Source organism: Hippopotamus amphibius, chromosome 15 (genome assembly GCF_030028045.1).
Source record: "Hippopotamus amphibius kiboko isolate mHipAmp2 chromosome 15, mHipAmp2.hap2, whole genome shotgun sequence".
NCBI lineage: Eukaryota > Metazoa > Chordata > Mammalia > Artiodactyla > Hippopotamidae > Hippopotamus > Hippopotamus amphibius.
In genome coordinates, this window is record NC_080200.1 from 5,013,969 (window position 1) to 5,035,644 (window position 21,676).

General features: G+C 42.4%; 1 protein-coding gene across 1 annotated transcript in view; it reads right to left on the reverse strand.

The window, feature by feature from the left end:
• The window catches only part of CD70 (CD70 molecule), a 39,616-nt gene that overhangs the window by 2,655 nt on the left and 15,285 nt on the right, over nucleotides 1-21,676 (reverse strand). The window contains 3 exon segments of the mRNA XM_057710037.1: nucleotides 966-1,166; nucleotides 1,169-1,293; nucleotides 1,296-1,454. Of these exon segments, the coding sequence (XP_057566020.1) occupies nucleotides 966-1,166; nucleotides 1,169-1,293; nucleotides 1,296-1,454 (485 nt within the window).

The window sequence follows — 21,676 nt, forward strand, 5'->3', positions numbered from 1 at the left end:
CGGGGTCCGGAGTGCTCCCCCCATCCTTCTATCCACCCCTCATTCCACCCGGCTGACTTGGGACCTTTGTGAAGCGCTCTTAAAGAGGAAATAGGTTTGAATTAGCTGTGAGCATAAAGAGAAGACCTCCTGAAGAACTTCTTAGTTTCCAGGATATAACTAACACGGGGCACCTCGGCACATCTGCCTCTCTCCCCTGCAAAGCAACCCCCCCCCCCAACCAACTCAGCCCCCAAAGCCCGACCCCATGGTAGGTGTCCAGGGTTCCTTCTGTCCTTGGAGGTCCCGGAACCACCCCTTCCCAGCTTCGTGAAGCCCCCAGCAGCCTCTGAGTCAGCCTGCTGGGGGAACACCGAAGACGAGTCATTTTCCAAGCCCGTATGGGACGTATCTTTCTCAGATGCCTTCTCCACCCCGGGATCTCCACCCGGGATTTACCTCCTGGTGGAGGCAGAACTGACTATCCCAAGCAGGAGACCCCCGGGGGCAGCCTTGCCCGCTCCTTACCTCCCTGCTCTGGTCTCTCTCTTGCTCTGTTCTTTTCCACCAGATCTTTCTTCCTGGCAGATTTTTTGTTGCTGTTTTTTTTTTGTTTTGTTTTTTTTTCTTTTCTTTTCCTTTCTTTTTTTGGCTGCACCGCTGGTCATGCAGGATATTAGTTTCCTGACCAGGGATGGAACCCGTGCCCCTGCATTGGAAGCACGGGGTCTTAACCACTGGACCTCCAGGGAAGTCCCCCTGGCATATTTTTAATCCATCTCATGCTCATTCTTTCTTTTCTTTTTCTTTTTTTCTTTTCTTGGTCTTGCGTCTGTTCATCTGTGCTCTAGCTCACCACCCCGCTGCCCTGACTAATTCTTTTCTCAGTTACTCAACTGCCTTGGTGCCGGCAACCCCTCCCCAGGGTCCGGCCCCACCTGGAGGAGGCGCGTGAATGTCTCTCTCAGCCTCCCTTATGGACTTACCCCAGTTGAATCCAGCTGCTGCTTTGGGGTGACTCGCAGATTGCAGGCCATCAATATGCCAAGAAGAACCAGCAACAAAGCCCCCCATCGGATGAACATCCAGGGCAGGCGGGGCACCTGGCAGCCCGTGGCCTCCTCTGCCATCATGACCCTCTGCAAGCACTTCATTAGCTGTGTGGCAGGGCAGACGGTGCGCAGAGGGCAGGCAGGAAGAGGGAAGGAACTTCAGCTCTCACGCAGCTACAGGGCCCCTCTCTGCCTGTCTGAACCTGCCAGGGACCAACAGTGCCCCACCCTGGGGATGTCCGGCAAAGGGAGGGACCAGACTTGTTCTACAGTATAGGGAAGTCCCCTCCAGCTTCTGCCGGTCCCCAGCCTGCAGAATAGGTGGGCCAGGGTGCCCCACAATTTTTCTATTTCCCTCCCCACTCTCAGTCTCCTCATTCAACAAAACTTCACTGAACACCCATGTATGGACCAGATGCTCTGCTGGACCCCAGGGGTACAGCCACAGCACCCAGGGATGGAGGAGGGGTCCCCAAATATCTATGTGCTCCTCTCCATCTTTTCAGCCTCCCTGGCACCCAGTGGTGGGACCAGCCCTAATGGGGTCCTGTGACTGACCTGCCCAATAGGAAGAGAGTAGATGCTGACGAAAGGTCACTCCCATAGCCTGGTCTTGTAAACGTGGCACATTGCCTTTCAGTTCTGTTGCCTCGTGGTCTTGGAGGACACCGGTTCTTAATGACTGGGGTGGCTTGAATATGTCACCCCCAAACTCATGTCTGCACAGAACTTCAGCACGTGACCTCATTTGGCAATAGGGTCTTTGCAGAGGTAAGGATGAGGGTGGACCCTACATTCCATAATGTCTTTATAGGAAAAGGAGAGGACACACAGAGACACAGAGGGAAGTTGGAGGCAGACCTTGGAGTGAGGCAGTACACACTGAAGAACCCCAAGGATTGCCGGCAAACCTGAGAAGCCAGGAAGAGGCAAGGAAGGATTCTCCCCTAAAGCCTGTGAAAGGAGTGCAGCACTTTGGACACCTGTATTTCAGATCTCTGGCCTCCAGAACTGTGAAAGAGTACATTTCTGTTGTTTCAAGCCACTAGTTGGTGGTCCTTTATAACGCCAGCCTCAGGAAACCAGTAACAATGGCGTAGCTACAAGATGAAGAGAGACTACCTGGGCTTTGTAGGGTTGTGACAATACTTTGTTAGTATCAGTGAATCAAACCACTCACGAGTAGCACGAAAGCTGCCATGGACCGTATATGCCAAGTGCACATGGCTGTGGTCTAAGAAGCTTTACTTGTAGACACTGAGACTTGAAAATTTCATTCCAGGGTGAGGAGTTATAGTGGCCTGGCCTGGGGTGGGGGTGGTGGGGGAGAGAAGAAGGTGGGTGTAGAATAGATTTCAGAGCTGGCGCTACCTGCGTTTGCTGATATGGGAAGGCAAGTAGAAGAAAGAGGGGAGGCAAAGGTGTCCAGAATTGCTGGGAGCCAGGTGATTGTGTACACCCTGAGACTTCCAGCTACACAAAAAATTTCCTTTATGAAAGCCCTAGGATTTCCATGCCTGGGGATTCAGCCAGAAGCACCCTCAAAGGGACCTCAAGCTCTCCTGGGCTTGGGGATGTGATCCTCAGGACGGTCCCCAACCTTTCTTTTTCTTTTTTTAAAATTAATTAATTAATTTTTATTTATTGGCTGCCTTGAGTCTTCGATGTGGTACTTGGGCTTCTCAGTGAGATGGCGTCTCTTGTTTCAGAGCACGGGTTTTTGGTGGGTGGGCTTTTGTAGTTGTGGCACGCGGGCTTAGTTGCTCTGAGGCATGTGGGATCTTCCCCAGCAGGGATCGAACCCATGTCCCCTCCATTGGCAGGAGGATTCTTAACCACTGCGCCACCAGGGAAGCCCCTTAAGCGCCTTGTTTGTCGTCCTCTGCTAGAATGCAAATTCCTTCCAGGCAGAGGAGGGACTTCTGCATTCAGATTATTTAAGCTTAGAATTTCATTCTCTAATTTTAGCTCTCCGTTATTTCTAACATGAAATTTGTCATCCCAAGCTGTAAAATCAAGCCAAAAATAAGTTTTTAAAATGTTACAAAAAAAAAAAAAAGGGCTGTGAAATACAACAAATGACTGAACATAACATAAGAGAAGCAGACTCACAGATAGAACAAACTCGTGGTTTCCAGGGTGTATGTGGGGGTGTGGGAAGTTCAAACTGTTGGGTGTAAGATAGGCTCAAGGATGTATTATAGAACACGGGGATTATAGCTGATATTTTGTAATAACTGCAAATGGAAAGTAACCTTTAAAAATTGTATAGAAATAGAGACACAGATGTAGAGAACAAACATATGGACACCAAGTGCGGAAAGTGGTGGTGGTGGTGGGGGGGGGGGGGGGTTGAAGTTGAATGAATTGGGAGCTTGGGATTGCCATATATACATTACTAATAAGAAAAAAAAATCAAATTGTACACTTTAAATATATTCAGTTTATTGTATGTCAATTGTATCTCAATAAAAGTTCTAAAAAATTGTATAAAAATAAAAAATTAAAAAAAAAAATAAAATGGGCTGCAATGAGATTTTACAGAGAGATACATGCAAGGCCCTTAGCGTAGCACAGGCACACAGCAAGTGGTCAGTAAAAGCTAGCTTTTTTCTTTTAAAGAGAACTTTTTCTATTTATTCACTTATTTTTTGGCTGCATTGGGTCTTCATTGCTGCACGTGGGCTTTCTCTAGTTGCGGTGAGTGGGGGCTACTCTTCATTGTGGTGTACGGGCTTCTCAGCGTGGTGGCTTCTCTTGTTGTGGAGCATGGGCTCTAGGTGTGTGGGCTCAGTAGTTGTGGTGCACGGGCTTAGTTGCTCTGTGGCAGGTGGGATTTTCCCGGATCAGGGACAGAACCCATGTGCCCTGTGTTGGCAGACGGATTCTTAACCACTGCACCACCAGGGATGTCCAAGGCCAGCATTTAACTTTGCTATTTCCCCCCAGGAAAAGCTCATCAGAACAGTGGGAAAGGGCACAGACAATTCACAAAGACGCTCAGGTGGCTGATCAACACAGAAAGATGACATTAGCCGCTCTTGGCGATACAACGCAAATTCCCTCACTTTCACAGCCACGGTTAAAAGATGGCTAAATCCAAGGTAAATTCCAGCTGGATCACAGATTTAAGCGAAAAAGAAAAACAAAAAAAGCCTTGAAAGTGAAATGGAGCAGGGCCCTATGGTCCTTCTGCCCCACGTCCTCTGCCTGCCCTTTGTCTGTAGAAAAATTTTATCCAAAGAATAAATTTCATCAGAGAAGTGAGAAAGTGCAGAAACAAAGGAAAACTGTCCGATAGGACTAAATAGTAATATTTTAGTCAATAAACAAAGTCAAGGACTTTTAGATCCATCTTGTGGGCTATAGATAATATTCCGAGGCATATCCTGTGAGCTGTCTTATAGAAACTGAAACCCCCACCAGGTGAAGTTAACTATATGGTGACCAGCCTGCAGCCATGACATAAACTGCCACAATGGTGAAAATTGGCTTCAAGGAAATGGGAACAAACTGACTCTGGAACTGAAGATTAACTGTACTTAAAACAGTCAAGGTGACACTGGTCAGACCACTGATGACAAATTTCAAAATGACTGTCAGAACTGACCGTGCTGTTTCTGCATGTAGCCCCTTCCCTCCATCTATAAAAGCTCTTGCCCACTGAATGTGGAGGGAGGACTAGGCCTTTGGACAGGAGTCTGCCCTCTTCCTCCTGCCACCACCCCTCCCCCATTGCCGGCATCTGAAATAAAGCAAACTTTCCTTTCTAACAACCTTGCCTCTTTATTGGCCTTTGAGCGGCAAACAGCCGGACCCCAGTTTCGGTTATGAAAGTACTGAAAGTAGGATACGTTCATAAAAATTCATCTGGGTGCAGTGAAGACTTTTTAAGTATGTTAGAAAAAAACTAAGTCATAAGCGAGAATGTTGCTATGTTTCACATATAAATTAATAATATCCCCATTAAAAATATCTTCCAAGTTAAAGGCATATACATACACACACAAGCAGCGAGACAGAAAAAAAAGAAAGGTTTGCAAGGCCAAAGATAGACAAAGCCGTTCTTCTTAAGATATAAATAACTTAGAATTTAAGCAATTAAGAGGTGACTAATACTTTCTAGAAAATGAAGTGAATATGAGATCAGGTTATAAAAAGAAATGCAGTTGAATGTGAAACACGATATTGTCTCCGTTCCAAATAAGATAATTAAAAATTAAAAGCACATGGAATACAACTTTTCTTTTGCACCTGTCATAATTTGGTAACTGATCAGAATGTTGGATGAATTTGAAGATTCATGGTGTTGCAAGCGTGTAGGTGAAAAACGTCCACTATATCTGGATGCTGGGATTTGAATGGATCCAGCCTTCGGAAAGGACAGTTTGGCAAATCAATCAAGATCCCCAAATGCACCTCCGCTCATGTCAGTCAGTTTCACTTCAAGGATTTCATTAGCACACTGCATGAGTCACAAAGACAGATGTACTGCACATAAATTCAATGTGGCACCTGTTGTGGTAACAAAGAAACAAAAAACCCAAAGACTCATTCACTATCCAGGGCTTATTCCCTTGCTCTGAACTGGGCAGGTATCAAGTTTTGGAATCTTCAACCAGAGCCCCAGGAACTGGGTGATGCTGTGATTCCCATTTTCCACTGAAGCAGGCTCAGAGAAGTATCAGCTGAATCCACACAGCAAAGAGCTGATGGCAGGATGTACCTGGCTTTCATTTCACACTTGCATCACTTGCCTGGGTTTTCCCACTGCCCAGGATTACTGGGCTGGGGACCATAGGGGGGCTCCATTGATTGATTGCTCTCTAGACTATGCAGCTCTGCTTAGGGTGGCTTGCGGTGTTTGAGGAAGTACTCAAACCAGAGCTTCCTCCACCTGCAAGCAAGAAGAGGCTGCGGGGAGGGGATGTGATGGGCTCCCTTCCCCTTGCGAGCTAATTTTCCCCCTTTCTCACGACTTCTGAGAAGCCAGGGGAGTCCGGGCACAGTGTCGGGGAGGGGATGGAGGGGAGCGGCCCCGGCGGCGGCGGCGGCAGCGGCCGTGGGGGTAGGCGTGAGCGTGAGAATCTGGACGCAGAAAGTAAGATCGCCCCTGGGAACTGCCGGCAGCTTGAAGGTGCCAAATCGTGTATCCTTTTTGTCCAACTCGTCTGCCCTTTTGCTGTCGCTTTGCTGTAATTGTCCCTAGGTGGCCCTAGGGCCATACCGCTTGGTGCTGTCTTTGCCAGAGTCCTAAACAGGAAGAGAGGAAGGTCTCTCGGCTTACAGCTCCCCCTTAAGGACATATCTTCCCACTTCGAAGATCGCACCTGGGAAAGGGGACATCGGGACACCTCTGTCTTAGCACTTGTTTCCCCTACTCTGTTCCTGTCCCCTTCTCCATGCTATGAACTAATCTCGGGTGGCCTTGGCCTGCAGCAACTTGAAGCAGGATTTTGGTACCCCAGCCAGAGACTGAAGTCAGGCTGTAGCCACGATAGCACTGAATCCTAACCACTAGACCACCAGGGACCAGTGGCCAGTGATAAGGCTTTGGTCCATCAGCTGTGAAGAAATAAATTTCCACAAAGAGATGGAAAGTAGCGAAACAAGGAAAGTGTCTATTAGATGGAAAAAGAGTACATGTGGCTAGACACACGGTGGGCTCAGAGAGAGTCTCACCCTTGTGGTAGTTTGAGTCACTCACGTGGGGCATTTTTTCTGGATTTCCTTTGGCTAATCTCTCTCTTCTTTTTTTCCCCTGCACCACGTGGCTTGTGGGATCTTAGTTGCCCGACCAGGGATCGCACTAGAGGCCATTGCAATAGAAGCTTGGAGTCCATGGGACCACCCTGGCCATCATCTTGCTTTGCCTGGTTGTGAGTCTGTATGTGGTGTATCTCAGGGTCCTCCCATGTGTGCACGCGCATCTCTTAGCCAAGATGGATTCTAGCAAAGAGGCCTATGGGGAGTTGACATCATTTACTATGAGGTGACACCCCCTCCCTTTTGACCTTCAAGGAGCCTTTCTGCACATGTGTAGTTGGGAAGATCTCCTTGACTTTGAGAATGCGGAAAGTGTGGTCTTTTATCTGGGCAGGACCCAGCCTCCTCTCTCGCTCCTGCTGTTATGCAGTTTCTGTCCACAGGGCATGGACTCCAGCTGCTCAGCCTGGGGCCCATCTATCTCCTGCCTCAAATCCCCCCCAAGAGATGTGAACCCTAAGAAATCTTTATTGGGAGGATGAAGGGCAAAGGTCTGTCTTGTGGAGCTTCTTCGGGCTGGCAAGGGGCTTGTAGACCTTACCTAGTTGGGGTCATGGAGCTCTTGCCTTGTCTCGTTAAGGAACCCAGGGTGATTTCTGTTGTTATTCTGGCAGAATCTGTTCCAAGGAGTGGCTGGAATCTCTGCACCTGTCACCTTGTCTGGAAAACCCTTGTGTCCTTAGAAAGAACAAATTAGACGAGTAGATTAAGAAGGCAGGGGCCAAAGATCAGTAAAAGAATTATTGTAACCAGGCACCCAAGCAGGAGTAAGAACCAGGTTACATTTGGTAGCAATTTTGGTCCTGGTCCAGATAAGAGTCAGCCTCTGGGTTACCCTGTCCAAAGGAATGGAGCTATTTGGCATGGTCATATACATTTTTGATGTCCACTTCTATTAGCCCAGTGTGATTGATGTAGGTGTTACAGAGCCAGTTAGAAGTAGTTGAAGGAGTGACATCCTGAATGTTAACAGAAAAAATAGATCTCATTTCTTTTCAGGAGAATAAGCCTGAAACCCAGTCTGAACCTGGCACTTTGGGGAGACTTGTAGCCAGTTGTCTAATTTTATCTAAGTAGGTTTTAACTTTCAATGTGGTATTAACACAAAGATAACAGGTGCTATTGGTCACTACACATGTGTTTTCTTGAAAACATACAATCTAAAGCAGTTTCATTGTCTAAAAATATAATATTTACAAGAAGACACCTTTAAAAACTAAGGATGTAGTCACCAACTGCCTGCAGACATTGTTTTGAAAGTGGCTGGTGGCATCCCAAGTCTGACACAGCTCAGAAAACTCAAGTTCTTAGCAATACAAGGACTTGTCTGAAATCACATACATAGTAGCACCTAGTTATTTCCTTGGATGTCTGAACCACAGCTACTCCATTTTGACATTTAAAAAAATTAATTAATTGGCTGCAATTCATTGCTGCACATGGACTTTCTCTAGTTGCGGTGAGTGGGGGCTACTCTTCATTGCAGTGTGTGGGCTTCTCACTGTGGTGCCTTCTTTTGTTGTGGAGCATGGGCTCTAGGTGAGGGGGCTTCACTAGTTGTGGCACGTGGGCTCAGTAGTTGTGGCTCACAGGCTCTAGAGCTCAGGTTCAGTAGTTGTGGCACACAGGCTTAGTTGCTCTGTAGCATGTGGGATCTTCCCGGCCCAGGGATTAAACCCATGTACCCTGCTTTGGCAGGCAGATTCTTTTTCTTTTTTTTTAAGAACTTTTATTGAGATACAGTTAACATACAATAAACTGCATATATTTAGAGTGTACAATTTGGTATCCCAATCTCCCAATTCATTCCCCACCAACCCTCCGCGCTTTCTCCATTTGGTGTCCATATGTTTGTTCTCTACATCTGTGTCCTATTTCCACCTTGCAAACTGGTTGATTTGTACCATTTTTCTATAGTCTGCATGTATGTGTTAATATACGATATTTGTTTTTCTCTGACTCACTTCACTCTGTATGACAGTCTCCAAGTCCATCCATGTCTCTAGAAATGTCCCAGTTTCCTTGCTTTCTACAGCTGAGTAATATTCCATTGTATATATGTACCACATCTTTTTTATCCATTCATCTGTTGATGGACATTTAGGTTGCTTCCATGTCCTGGCTATTGTAAATAGTGCTGCAAGGAACATGGGAGTGCATGTGTCTTTTTGAATTATGGTGTTCTCTGGGTATATGCTTACCAGTGGGATTGCTGGGTCATATGGTAGTTCTATTTTTAGTTTTGCAAGGAACCTCCATACTTTTCTCCACAGTGGCTGCATCAATTTACATTCCCACCAACAGTGCAAGAGCGTTCCCTTTTCTCCACACCCTCTCCAGCATTTACTGTTTGTAGATTTTCTGATGATGCCCATTCTAACCGGTGTGAGGTGATACCTCACTGTAGTTTTGATTTGCATTTCTCTAATAATTAGTGATGCTGCGCAGCTTTTCATGTGCCTCTTTTTTAAAAATTTTATTTATTTATTTATTATTTTTTGGGGGGGTACACCAAGTTCAATCATCTGTTTTTATACACATATCTCTCTATTCCCTCCCTCCCTCGACTCCCCCCCACCCTCCCTCGATTCCCCCTCACCTGCCCCATCCCAGTTCTCTAAGGCATCTTCCATCCTCAAGTTGAACTCCCTTTGTTATACAACTTCCCACTGGCTATCTATTGTACAGTTGGTAGTATATATATGTCTATGCTACTCTCTCACTTTGTCTCAGCTTCCCCTTCACCCCCGCCCCCCCAAACCTCGAGTTCTCCAGTCCATTCTCTGCATCTGTGTCCTTGTTCTTGTCTTGTCACTGAGTTCATCAGTACCATTTTTAGATTCCGTATGTGTGAGTTAGCATACAATATTTGTCTTTCTCTTTCTGACTTACTTCACTCTGTATGACAGACTCTAGGTCTATCCACCTCACTATATATAGCTCCATCTCATCCCTTTTTATAGCTGAGTAATATTCCATTGTGTATATATGCCACACCTTCTTTATCCATTCATCTGTTGATGGGCATTTAGGTTGCTTCCATGTCCTGGCTATTGTAAATAGTGCTGCAATAAACATTATGGTACATGTTTCTTTTCGAATTATGGTTTTCTTTGGGTATATGCCCAGTAGTGGGATTACTGGATCATATGGTAGTTCTATTTGTAGTTTTTTAAGGAACCTCCAAATTGTCTTCCATAGTGGCTGTACCAACTTACATTCCCACCAACAGTGCAGGAGAGTTCCCTTTTCTCCACATCCTCTCCAACATTTGTTGTTTCTGGATTTTGTGATGATGGCCATTTTGATTGGTGTGAGGTGATACCTCATTGTGGCTTTGACTTGCATTTCTCTGATGATGAGTGATGTTGAACATCTTTTCATGTGTTTGTGGGCCATCTGTATGTCTTCTTTGGAGAAATGTCTATTTAGGTCTTCCGCCCATTTGTGGATTGGGTTATTTGCTTTTTTGGTATTAAGCTGCATGAGCTGCTTATATATTTTGGAGATTAATCCTTTGTCCATTGTTTCATAGGCAACTATTTTTTCCCATTCTGAGGGTTGCCTTCTAGTCTTGTTTATGGTTTCTTTTGCTGTGCAAAAGCTTTTAAGTTTCATGAGGTCCCATTTGTTTATTCTTGATTTTATTTCCATGATTCTAGGAGGTGGGTCAAAAAGGATCTTGCTTTGATGGATGTCATGGAGTGTTCTGCCTATGTTTTCCTCTAGGAGTTTTATAATGTCTGGCCTTACATGTAGGTCTTTAATCCATTTGGAGTTTATTTTTGTGTATGGTGTTAGGAAGTGTTCTAATTTCATTCTTTTGCATGTTGCTGTCCAATTTTCCCAGCACCACTTATTGAAGAGGCTGTCTTTTTTACATTGTATATTCTTGCCTCCTTTGTCAAAGATAAGGTGCCCATATGTGTTTGGGCTTACTTCTGAGTTCTCTATTCTATTCCATTGATCTTCCTTTCTATTTTTGTGCCAGTACCATACTGTCTTGATCACTATGGCCTTGTAGTATAGTTTGAAGTCAGGAAGCCTGATTCCACCAACTCCATTTTTCCTTCTCAAGATTGCTTTGGCTATTCGGGGTCTTTTGTTGTTTCCATATAAATCATAAGATTTCTTGCTCTAGTTCTGTGAAAAATGCCATTGGTAATTTGATCGGGATTGCATTGAATCTGTAAATTGCTTTGGGTAGTACAGTCATTTTCACGATGTTGATTCTTCCAATCCAGGAACATGGTATGTCCCTCCATCTGTTTGTGTCGTCTTTGATTTCTTTCATCAGTGTCTTAAAGTTTTCTGCATACAGATCTTTTGCCTCCTTAGGCAGGTTTATTCCTAGGTATTTTATTCTTTTGGTTGCAATGGTGAATGGGAGAGTTTCCTTAATTTCTCTTTCTGCTCTTCCGTTGTTAGTGTATAGGAATGCAAGAGATTTCTGCGCATTAATTTTGTATCCTGCTCCTTTACTAAACTCATCAATTAGTGCTAGCAGTTTTCTGGTAGAATCTTTAGGGTTTTTCCATATATAATATCATGTCATCTGCAAAGAGTGACAATTTTACTTCTTTTCCAATTTGGATTCCTTTTATTTCTTTTTCTTCTCTGATTGCTGTGGCTAAAACTTCCAAAACTATGTTGAATAATAATGGTGAGAGTGGACACCTTTGTCTTGTTCCTGTTCTTAGAGGGAATTCTTCCAGTTTTTCCCCATTTAGAACGATGTTGGCTTTTGGTTTCTCATATATGGCTTTTATTATGTTGAGGTAATTTCCTTCTATGCCCATTTTCTGGAGAGCTTTTATCATAAATGGATGTTGAACTTTGTCAAAAGCTTTTTCTGCATCTATTGAGATGATCATATGGTTTTCATCCTTCAATTTGTTGATATGATGTATCACGTTGATTGATTTGCGTATATTGAAGAATCCTTGCATCCCAGGGATAAACCCCACTTGATCATGGTGTATGATTTTTTTATTGTGCTGTTGGAGTCTGTTAGCTAGTATTTTATTGAGGATTTTTGCATCTATATTCATCAGTGATATTGGTCTGTAATTTTCTTTTTTTGTGACATCTTTGCCTGGTTTTGGTATCAGGGTGATGGTGGCCTCGTAGAATGAGTTTGGGAGTGTTCCGCCTTCTGAGATATTTTGGAAGAGTTTGAGAAGGATAGGTGTTAGCTCTTCTCTAAATGTTTGATAGAATTCGCCCGTGAATCCATCTAGCCCTGGGCTTTTGTTTGCTGGAAGATTTTTAATCACTGGCTCAATTTCCGTACTTGTGATTGATTTGTTCATAGTTTCTATTTCTTCCTGGTTCAATCTTGGAAGATTGTATTTTTCTAAGAATTTATCCATTTCATGTGCCTCTTGGCCATCCATATGTTGTCTTTGGAGAAATGCCTATTTAGGTCTTCTGCCCATTTTTTGATTGGGTTGCTTGTTTTTTTGATATTGAGCTGGATGAACTGTTTATATATTTTGGAGATTAGTCCTTTGTCTATTGATTCATTTGCAAATATTTTCTCCCATTCTGAGGGTTGTCTTTTCGTCTTGCTTATAGTTTCCTTTGCTGTGCAGAAGCTTTTAAGTTTCATTAGGTCCCACTTGTTTATTTTTGTTTTTATTTCCATTACTCTAGGGCGTGGGTCAAAAAAGATCTTGCTGTTATTTACATCAAAGAGTGTTTTTCCTATGTTTTCCTCTAGCAGTTTTATAGTGTCTGGCCTTACATTTAGGTCTTTAATCCATTTGGAGTTTATTTTTGTGTATGGTGTTAGGGAGTGTTCTAATCTCATTCTTTTACATGTAGCTGTCCAGTTTTCCCAGCACCATTCATTGAAGAGGCTGCCTTTTCTCCATTGTATATCCTTGGCTCCTTTGTCATAGATTAGTTAAGCATAGTTTATCTCTGGGCTTTCTATTCTGTTCCATTGATCTATATTTCTGTTTTTGTGCCAGTACCATACTGTCTTAATCACTGTAGCCTTTTAGTATAGCCTGAAGTCAGGAAGCCTGATTCCACCAACTCCGTCTTTCCTTCTCAAGATTGTTTTGGCTATTTGGGGTCTTTTGCGTTTCCATACAAATCATAAAATTTCTTGTTCTAGTTCTGTGAAAAATGCCATTGGTAATTTGATGGGGATTGTATTCAATCTGTAAATTGCTTTGGGTAGTATATTCATTTTCACAATGTTTGGATCTTCCCAGCCCAGGGATTAAACCCAAGTCCCCTGCATTGGCAGGCAGATTCTTAACCACTGCGCCACCAGGGAAGTCCTTGACTTTTTAATTGTCATTTTCTCCTTATTAGCCAAAGCAGATGTCACCATTAATGACTTCAGTGTTTCCCTAGGTATGAGAAGATGCAAGAATTTGGGCTCATGAAATCTTCTCCTGAAAATATCTAACTATCTGAAGCCCTGTTCTGCCAGTTTTTCCCAGAGCACAGTGTGTCTCATTCCTGATTTCCACCCTGAAATCCTTTCAGGGGGTGTTGAAGGTCAGCAGCTGCAGTGGCCATGATTTAATCTTTGTAGAGGTAGATGGCAAATGCCAGTTTCCAGTCAGCAGGGGCTCTTCCTGGTCATAAATTCAAGCATAGTTTGGGGGTCATTTCTTGACCATTTTTTTCCCATAGTGCTAGGAATGCTCATTCCCAGGCCTGGTGAAGATTTGTCTGATAGGCTACTCAGTGTGCTATTACTGGACTAGGCCTTCTAGTAGCCAGAAGTCTCTGGACCACCTATCTTACTAGTCTCTTATGGTCCAGGAAAATATTCCTTCTTGTTGCTTCTTCCCATATCTAGAGTTACAGTATTACCATCATTGATCTTATATGGAACTATATATCATCATTTTATAAGAGACTCAGTTGCACATTTGGTAATGTAAGAAACAATAATTTTGTAAAACAGGCAAAATACAAATAACATAGCTAGCAGTATTAGTAAGGTCAAAAGTAAGAATTAAGCCAAGAACTTCCATTAGGTATGGCCCAGTATATCCCAGGTCGTCTGACTTCATCTGTTCTGTACCAATCCAGATCATTCAGGGAAATTATATATTGGCAGTGTCCCTAAGGCACCCAGACCAGTTTTCTAGTGTTACTAGACTGATTATCCTTAGTATGATTTAGTCATTCCCAACATAGAGAAGCCTTTAAACTTAAATTGCCATAGCCTGGTGTTAACTACATAAATCCATCCCATAATTGTGGGAGGTTTTATTCCTTGGCTGAAATTTTGTTTGTTGTACTGATGGAGCTTGAGAAATAGAGAAAATTCATATTTATGGCCAGGGTCAGAGCAGGCATTATTATTTGGCCAGGGGAAGACCATCTGATAATCTCAATAGTGGTCTGAACATTACTACAATTTTTCTTTCAAAGTAAATTTGTTAAGGACCAAACAAGTAGAGCTTTGGAGTGGACAAATCCACTCAGGTAACCCAGAAGTACTAGACACAGGTAACTGGCTACAAACCCAACAATTGGATTGATTTTTAAAATTAGCATAGGATCATGCCCATAATACAAAAACATTTTTTAAAATAAATTTATTTATTTATTTTATTGGCTGTGTTGGGTCTTTTTTGCTGTGTGTGGGCTTTCTTTTTTTAGTTGCGGTGAGTGGGGGCTACTCTTCATTGTGATGCGCAGGCTCCTCATTGCTGTGGCTTCTCTTGTTGCAGAGCACGGGCTCTAGGTGCGTGGACTTCAGTAGTTGCAGCACATGGGCTCAACAGTTGTGGCTCATGGGCTCTAAAGCACAGGCTCAATAGTTGTGGTGCATGGGCTTAGTTGCTCTGTGGCATGTGGGATCTTCCTGGAGCAGAGATCGAACCCGTGTCCCCTGCATTGGCAGGAAGATTCTTAAGCACTTCGCCACGTAGGAAGCCCAGAAAAACATTTGATTCATATGCAAAGGTCCTAGAAGTTGAGATAACATTATCAATGATCATATGAGTCCGGTCCATGATCTTGGGTAAACTGTCAATCTGATGTCGTCCTCTTCTTGTCCTGTTGTGTGTGCAGTTTCTCCTCTGAGCATCGTTTTAAGGTGATTTTGAGGGCAGCCATTCTCTCTATAGGCCAGTCTATTGCAAGGGCCCTTTACAAGTGGGAATTAATCCAGGAGTCAATTAATCCAAGAGTCAATTCCCTTCAGTTTCACTGTGCATGAGCTAGTTAAGAGTACCCGATAAGGGTCCTTCAGTCTAGGATGGAGATAGTCCTTTAAATTATGTCTTTTCCAGTATTTGTAATCCCCTGTTGCAGGTTGTGGGGCACCTGATCTTCGTCCAAAGATAGATTACTGAGATAAACTTCAGAAATAAACTTAGAGTGTCCTTTAAAAATTCAATTGTATTACTATAACATAACAGCAAAGAACTATCTAGGAAGTGAGTCTTAGTAAATACAGACCTCCATTAGCAAAACTGGTATTTAATATTCACTGGAATATAATATTTTTCTCTCTGAAATTACCCTCATTTCTACTGAAGATAGCCAAATTAAGACTAATTTGTTTGCAAAATAAGTCTGGTCTCAATAAACTTGGCCTGATGGTTTATATAACTATAATTGATCATATAGGCTTTTTGCTTGCTGAAAATTTTATAAAGAGTGTTAGACTGAACATTTAAAAGACATCTCAGGGCTAGGAATTCACACCAAAAGCTTATCACAGATTGTGCCTAACGGATTTAGGTGAATTCCTCCCTTTTCAAGGTCCCCAAATACCTTGAGATTTCTGTACCTCTTAGTGAGGTAGCCTTCCTAAATTATCTGATAAAGCTGCTGGGAAACTGATAGTTTGCAATCTCTGGAGGGAGCAGATAGAGAGAAAAGATAAATGTTTCAATTCTGCTTACAAAAGCATAATTTACTAAATTACTGTAAGTCATAATTAGTTTGACACAGATTTAAACCAGTAATTTTTCAGATAGAAATAATAAAAATTATAACCACATTCACCAGTTAACTCAGTCCTATGTAACTAATCCTTTTTGTTAAATTTTTATGAAGCTATCAGATTTTTCATTAGAATTCTTCAATTTCTTACCCAGTTCAGCATTACAGTCTGAAAGTCAGAGGATTGTATTTATTCAAAATCCGTTCTATAAATCTTTTTGAAGAGGAAACATTTTTTGCAAAGGCATTAGGGTGAAACCATAAGTGTCTGTAATGACAAAAGACTTAAGAAACCACATTTAAACTTTGACCACAATGCAATTGACAAAGAAACTTGGTTATTTCTGTGACATACAATACTTTCAGATAATAACCAGAATTATGACTGATAACATTTTACCAGGACATGTGAGAATTGTAGAAACTCCATATAATTTCTAGAATATCTATATTAATTATATTTACCATACAATATAAACTAAGAAGATTTTTACTTATTTGACAATACTTCGCATGTAATTGAGCACACCAAATGAACATAATTACCTTAACATTTCTCTTCAGGATGGTTCAGGGACACTTTGAAGCATCCCCAAGTTAGTTAGAGGTCAAAAGGACTTCATTAGAACTTGATTTAGGAAGTTTTGTCAAAAAATATCAAAAGAATGTAGAACACTCAGTCAGATAGGATCATAGGTCACTGTGAAACAATAGTTATTCACTTAATCAAAGTAACAATAAAAAACTTCAAAGGCAAATACAGGTCACTTAAAAGGTAAAGAAATGTAAAATCTATTATCAAAGGCAGTTTAACATCTTAAGAAAACTTGTCCTCTCAACAGAGAGGAAAGCCAAATTCAAGTTTTGCACCAGCTTGCTCTTAAAATTCATTTACTCAATTAAATTTATTCTAAACTTAGTCAATCCTGACTCTACACAAACCCTTTTCTCAGGGTCCACTTTCCAGAAAACTTTCATCACTTTCTGTATCAATCACTTTATTCTTTCATCCAGAAACAGCCAGCTCTAAGTCAGTCCTACATCCTTTTCCATTAATAAAATGCAATTTCATTCCTCATACCTTCTTTACTGAAAACACACATCCTACTTTCCTTAAGCAACCATGAACTGTCCTTTATAACAGCACTCTGTAGATTGATGAACAAAAATCCAAATAATAATTTTCTGAAAAATGGCCTTTCTTATAGAAAATATCTCAGGGTGGCACCAAACATATTTGTTAATAGTTCTAAGCCTTTCCTTTCTCTGTAGAAGGAAGCCAATATTCAGTAATTAACGTTTCAGTACCTTATTTTATTTGGAAATGACCTAGCTATTCAATTAACTTCTGTTATTTAACTTAATTTAGCACAACTCTAACCTTCAAGTTGTTGACTATCTGGAGGGATTATTCCTAAGTAGACAATCCTAAAATGTAATTATTCCTAAAAACTTACCCAAAGCTCTTATCTTGTTTGCATTTTCTTAAGTTTCTTCACATCCAATTACTTTCCTTGCTGACAAATTTGTAACATATATAACAAGATTTTATTTAGCTTATATTAAACCTAGGCACAATAAAAGTATTATACTTAATGTTGATGACTCTAAAAACATGTCTATATTAATTAGATCAACAAACTTAAACATTAATACCAAGTATTAATTTAATACTGAATATTTTCCAGTTCATGTGAACCTGAAATTCATTTAGCTTAATTCCTCTTGCATTTAGAATTGTTTGATTTGTAAGCACTTACTTTAAGTCAATTAAATGGAGCTCATTTACAAATTAATCCCAGCAATATTATCCAAAGACAAAGATACATACTGAGACACACATCTATCCAGACACAACGAGAGATCTAACTTCATTTTCTAAACTTAGTCATGAATCAGATATCACAATGTAAAACTCAATAGTTTAAAAATAACACTTGGAATAAATAAAATTTTAAATGGCTTCTTCCCATTTTTTCCTCAGTCTCAGGAATTAGAGATGATCTAGCTAAGATAAGTGTTCCTGAGGGCCATGGTCTCAAGACATTGGGAGGGAAAAGCAAGTTCTCCTAGCAGGACTTGTTCCTAAGGGTCAGAATTCTGAAGAAAAAAAAAAGAGTACTTTAACATGCTAGCTTTCTCTAATTGTACATGCAAGAAAGAACTGGTTTTGCGATTTCAAAAAAATTTTATCTTAACCAATTTTATCCAGAGTCTAAAGAATATTGTGACAACACTGTCAAAAATCATCTTTCTTTTTATGCGGTCACAGTTTCATAGCAAAAATTTAGACCAGATAGTGCTCAAATTGGCCCTGATAACAGGGGCAGACTGGCTGATAAAATGTTGTCCCAGCAGGGATTGTCCTTCCAGGGAGGTGGGGTCTTAGTTTGATCAGAAGAATCTGAAGGAGTAAGGGAACTTGCAGGAACTGGGGAGGCTTGGTTTTCCCCCGAGAGTTGGGAGAAGTTAGAAGGGGATTATTTAGAATGTCAGGAGAGATTTCCTCAGTCCATTTTTCCATCCTATGGCAGTAAAGATCTAATTGTAAGAGACCCATTTTTTTTAAAGAGAATATTTATTTATTTATTTACTTACTTACTTATTGTTTTTTGGCTGCATTGGGTCTTCATTGCTGCACGTGGGCTTTCTCTCTAGTTGCAGTGAGCAGGGGCTACTCTTAGTTGTGGTGTGTGGGCTTCTCATTGCGGTGTCTTCTCTCGTTGCAGAGCACGGACTCTAGGCGGGTGGGCTTCAGTAGTTGCAGCATGCAGGCTCAGCAGTTGTGGCTCTTTGGCTCAGTAGTTGTGGCTCATGGGCTTAGTTGCTCCTTGGCATGTGGGACCTTCCTGGCCCAGGGATTGAATCTGTGTCCCCTGCATTGGCAGGCAGATTTTTTTTCTTTCAGATCTTTTATTGAGATACAACTGACATACAATAAACTGCATATATTTAAAGTGTACAATTTGATATTTTTTTCTTATTAGTAATGTATATATGGCAATCCCAATCTCCCAATTCATTCCCCACAACCCCCACCCCCACCCCTGCTTTCCCCACTTGGTGTCCATATGTTTGTTCTCTACATCTGTGTCTCTATTCCTGCCTTGCAAACTGGTTGATTTGCACCATTTTTCTGTATTCCACATATATGTGTTAATATATGATATTTGTTTTTCTCTTTCTGACTCACTTCACTGTATGACGGTCTCTAGGTCCATCCATGTCTCTACAAATGACCCAATTTCATTCCTTTTTATGGCTGAGTAATATTCCATTGTATATATGTATCACATCTTCTTTATCCATTCATCTGTTGTTGGACATTTAGGTTGCTTCCATGTCCTGGCTACTGTAAATAGTGCTGGCAGGCAGATTCTTAACCATCATGCCACGAGGGAAGTCCCTAAGAGACCCATTTTCAGGCCATTTTCCTTCCCCAAACTTAAATAAAGTTCAGGCAATGTTATAGCAGGACCTAAGCTTTCCCTTTTTCAGCCTGTCTGGCTTAACCGTGCTCCTAGAAATGAAGTCCAGTGTCCTGGAAACATTACTAGGAGGCACTTGAAGGAGATTCAGAATGTCCACTGAATTTCCTTCAAATCCTGAACTTGATGGAATTTTGAGTGCCCTCCACTCTCTCATCGATCCCTGACCAGATGTCTCTGGTCCTTCTTTGAGTGGTCCCCAATAGGGGATGTTTGCACTGCCAGGGCTGTCCTTGAAGGGGAGCATTGTGGTCTGTTTGAAAGTAGCCAGTCCAATAGGCTGCCCATTGCATTGTATGGACTGCCAAGGCCTGGAGCGAAGGAGGGAACTCCTGGAGGAACTGGAGTTGGCTGCAATGGAAAATGCCATGGGTGTCAGGACCTGAGGGCCTGAGGGGTGGGACTTGAAAAGAAAGTGAAGCAGAGAGCAAGAGAAAGAAGGCAACAGTGAAAGTCAGAGGCCTCAAGCCATAGCTGGGCGAAGCCCATGGTTTACCTTGAATTCCCAGGTTTTGGCACCAAATACGATCTCAGGTGGCCTCGAGCTGCAGCAACTTGAAGCAGGGTTGAGGTTCCCGGCCACAGATTGAAGTCAGGCCATGGCACTGAGAGTGCTGAATCATAGCACTAGACCACCAGGGACCAGTGGTCAATGACAAGGTCCTGGCCCATCAGTTGTGTAGAAATGAATTTCCACATAGAGATGGAAAGTAGTGAAGCAAGTAAAGTGTTTATTAGGAGGAAAAAGAGTACGTGTGGCTAGACACACAGGCGGGCTCAGAGAGAAAGTCGCGCCCTCATGGTAGTTTGAATCACTCACGTGGGGCATTTCTTCTGGGTTTCCTTTGGCCCATTCATCCTTCTTCTTTTTTTCTGCACAGTGCAGCTTGTGGGATCTTAGTTCCCTGACCAGGGATCGAACCTGGGTCCACAGCAGTGAAAGCCCACGTCTTAACCACTGGACCACCAGGGAAGTCCCTGGCCAACCATTTTGATTTGCCTGCTTGTGAGTCTGTATGTGGTGTATCTCAGGGTCCTCCCATGTGTGCACGCGCATCTCTTAGCCAAGATGGATTCTAGCAAAGAGGCCTATGGGGAGTTGACATCATTTACTATGAAGTGACACCCCATCTCTTTCGACCTTCAAGGAGCCTTTCTGTGCATGTGTAGTCGGCGGGGGGCGGGGGGGGGTCTCCTTGACTTGGAGAATGAGGAATATGTGGTCTTTTATCTGGGCAGGTCCCAGCCTTCTCTCTCGCTTCTGCTGTTATGCAGTTTCTGTCCACAGGGCATGGACTCCAGCTGCTCAGCCTCGGGCCCATCTGTCTCCTGCTTCAGGACCCCTATGGAGATTTGGGATTGTGTGACCCAGAGTCTAAAAGCTCAGATTCTGGGACTTCCCTGGCAGTCCAATGGTTAAGACTCCATGCTCCAATGCGGGGGGCGGGGATTCGATCCCTGGTGGGGGAACTAAGATCCCACATGCAGTGCAGTGTAAATAAAAAATTAAAGTAAATAAATAAATAAATGAATAGCTCAGATTCTAAAGCCAGCCAGCCTTGCAGAGTGAGATAAGTAAGGCGGGCACTCAGGGACAAAATTCAAGGGGGTACCCCTAAACCCAGCGATCAAGATAAATAATATTCCATATAATATTTTATGTTTGTTTGTTTATTTATTTATTTATTGGCTGTGTTGGGTCTTCATTGCTGCACACAGGCTTTCTCTAGTTGCAGCGAGCAGGGTCTACTCTTCACTGTGGTGCGCAGGCTTCTCATTGCGGTGGCTTCTCTTGTTGTGGAGCATGGGCTCTAGGCACATGGGCTTCAGTAGTTGCAGCGCATGGGCTCAACAGTTGTGGCTCATGGGCTCTAGAGCTCAGGCTCAGTAGTTGTGGTGCATGGGCTTAGTTGCTCTGTGGCATGTGGGATCTTCCTGGAGCAGCGATCAAACCTGTGTCCCCTACATTGGCAGGTGGATTCTAAACCCCCATGCCACCTAGGAAGTCCAACATTTTTAAAAATCAAAAAATTAGGGCAAAAAAATACATGATGAACCCAATGTTAATTTTTTTTTTTTACATTTTTTCTTGTGATGAGAACTTTTAAGATCTTACTTTCTTAGCAACTTTCAAATATACAATACAGTATTCTTAACTATAGTCACCATGCTGTACATTACATCCCCATGATTTATTTATTTTATAGCGGGAAGTTTGTAATTTTTGAACACCTTCATTCAAAATGTTTCAAATAAAGATTGGATCTGACTCTGTACTAATGACTCATTTTTCTTACCTTAGTTATGAACCCTGAGCCTAAATTTGAATTCTGACTTTATCACTTACCAGCTCTGTGACCTTGAGCAAGTTACTTAACCTCTCTGTACCTCAGTTCCCTGAAGGTAATAATGCTGTCTATCTCATAGACTTGCTATAAAGATTAAAGGAGTTAATATTCATAA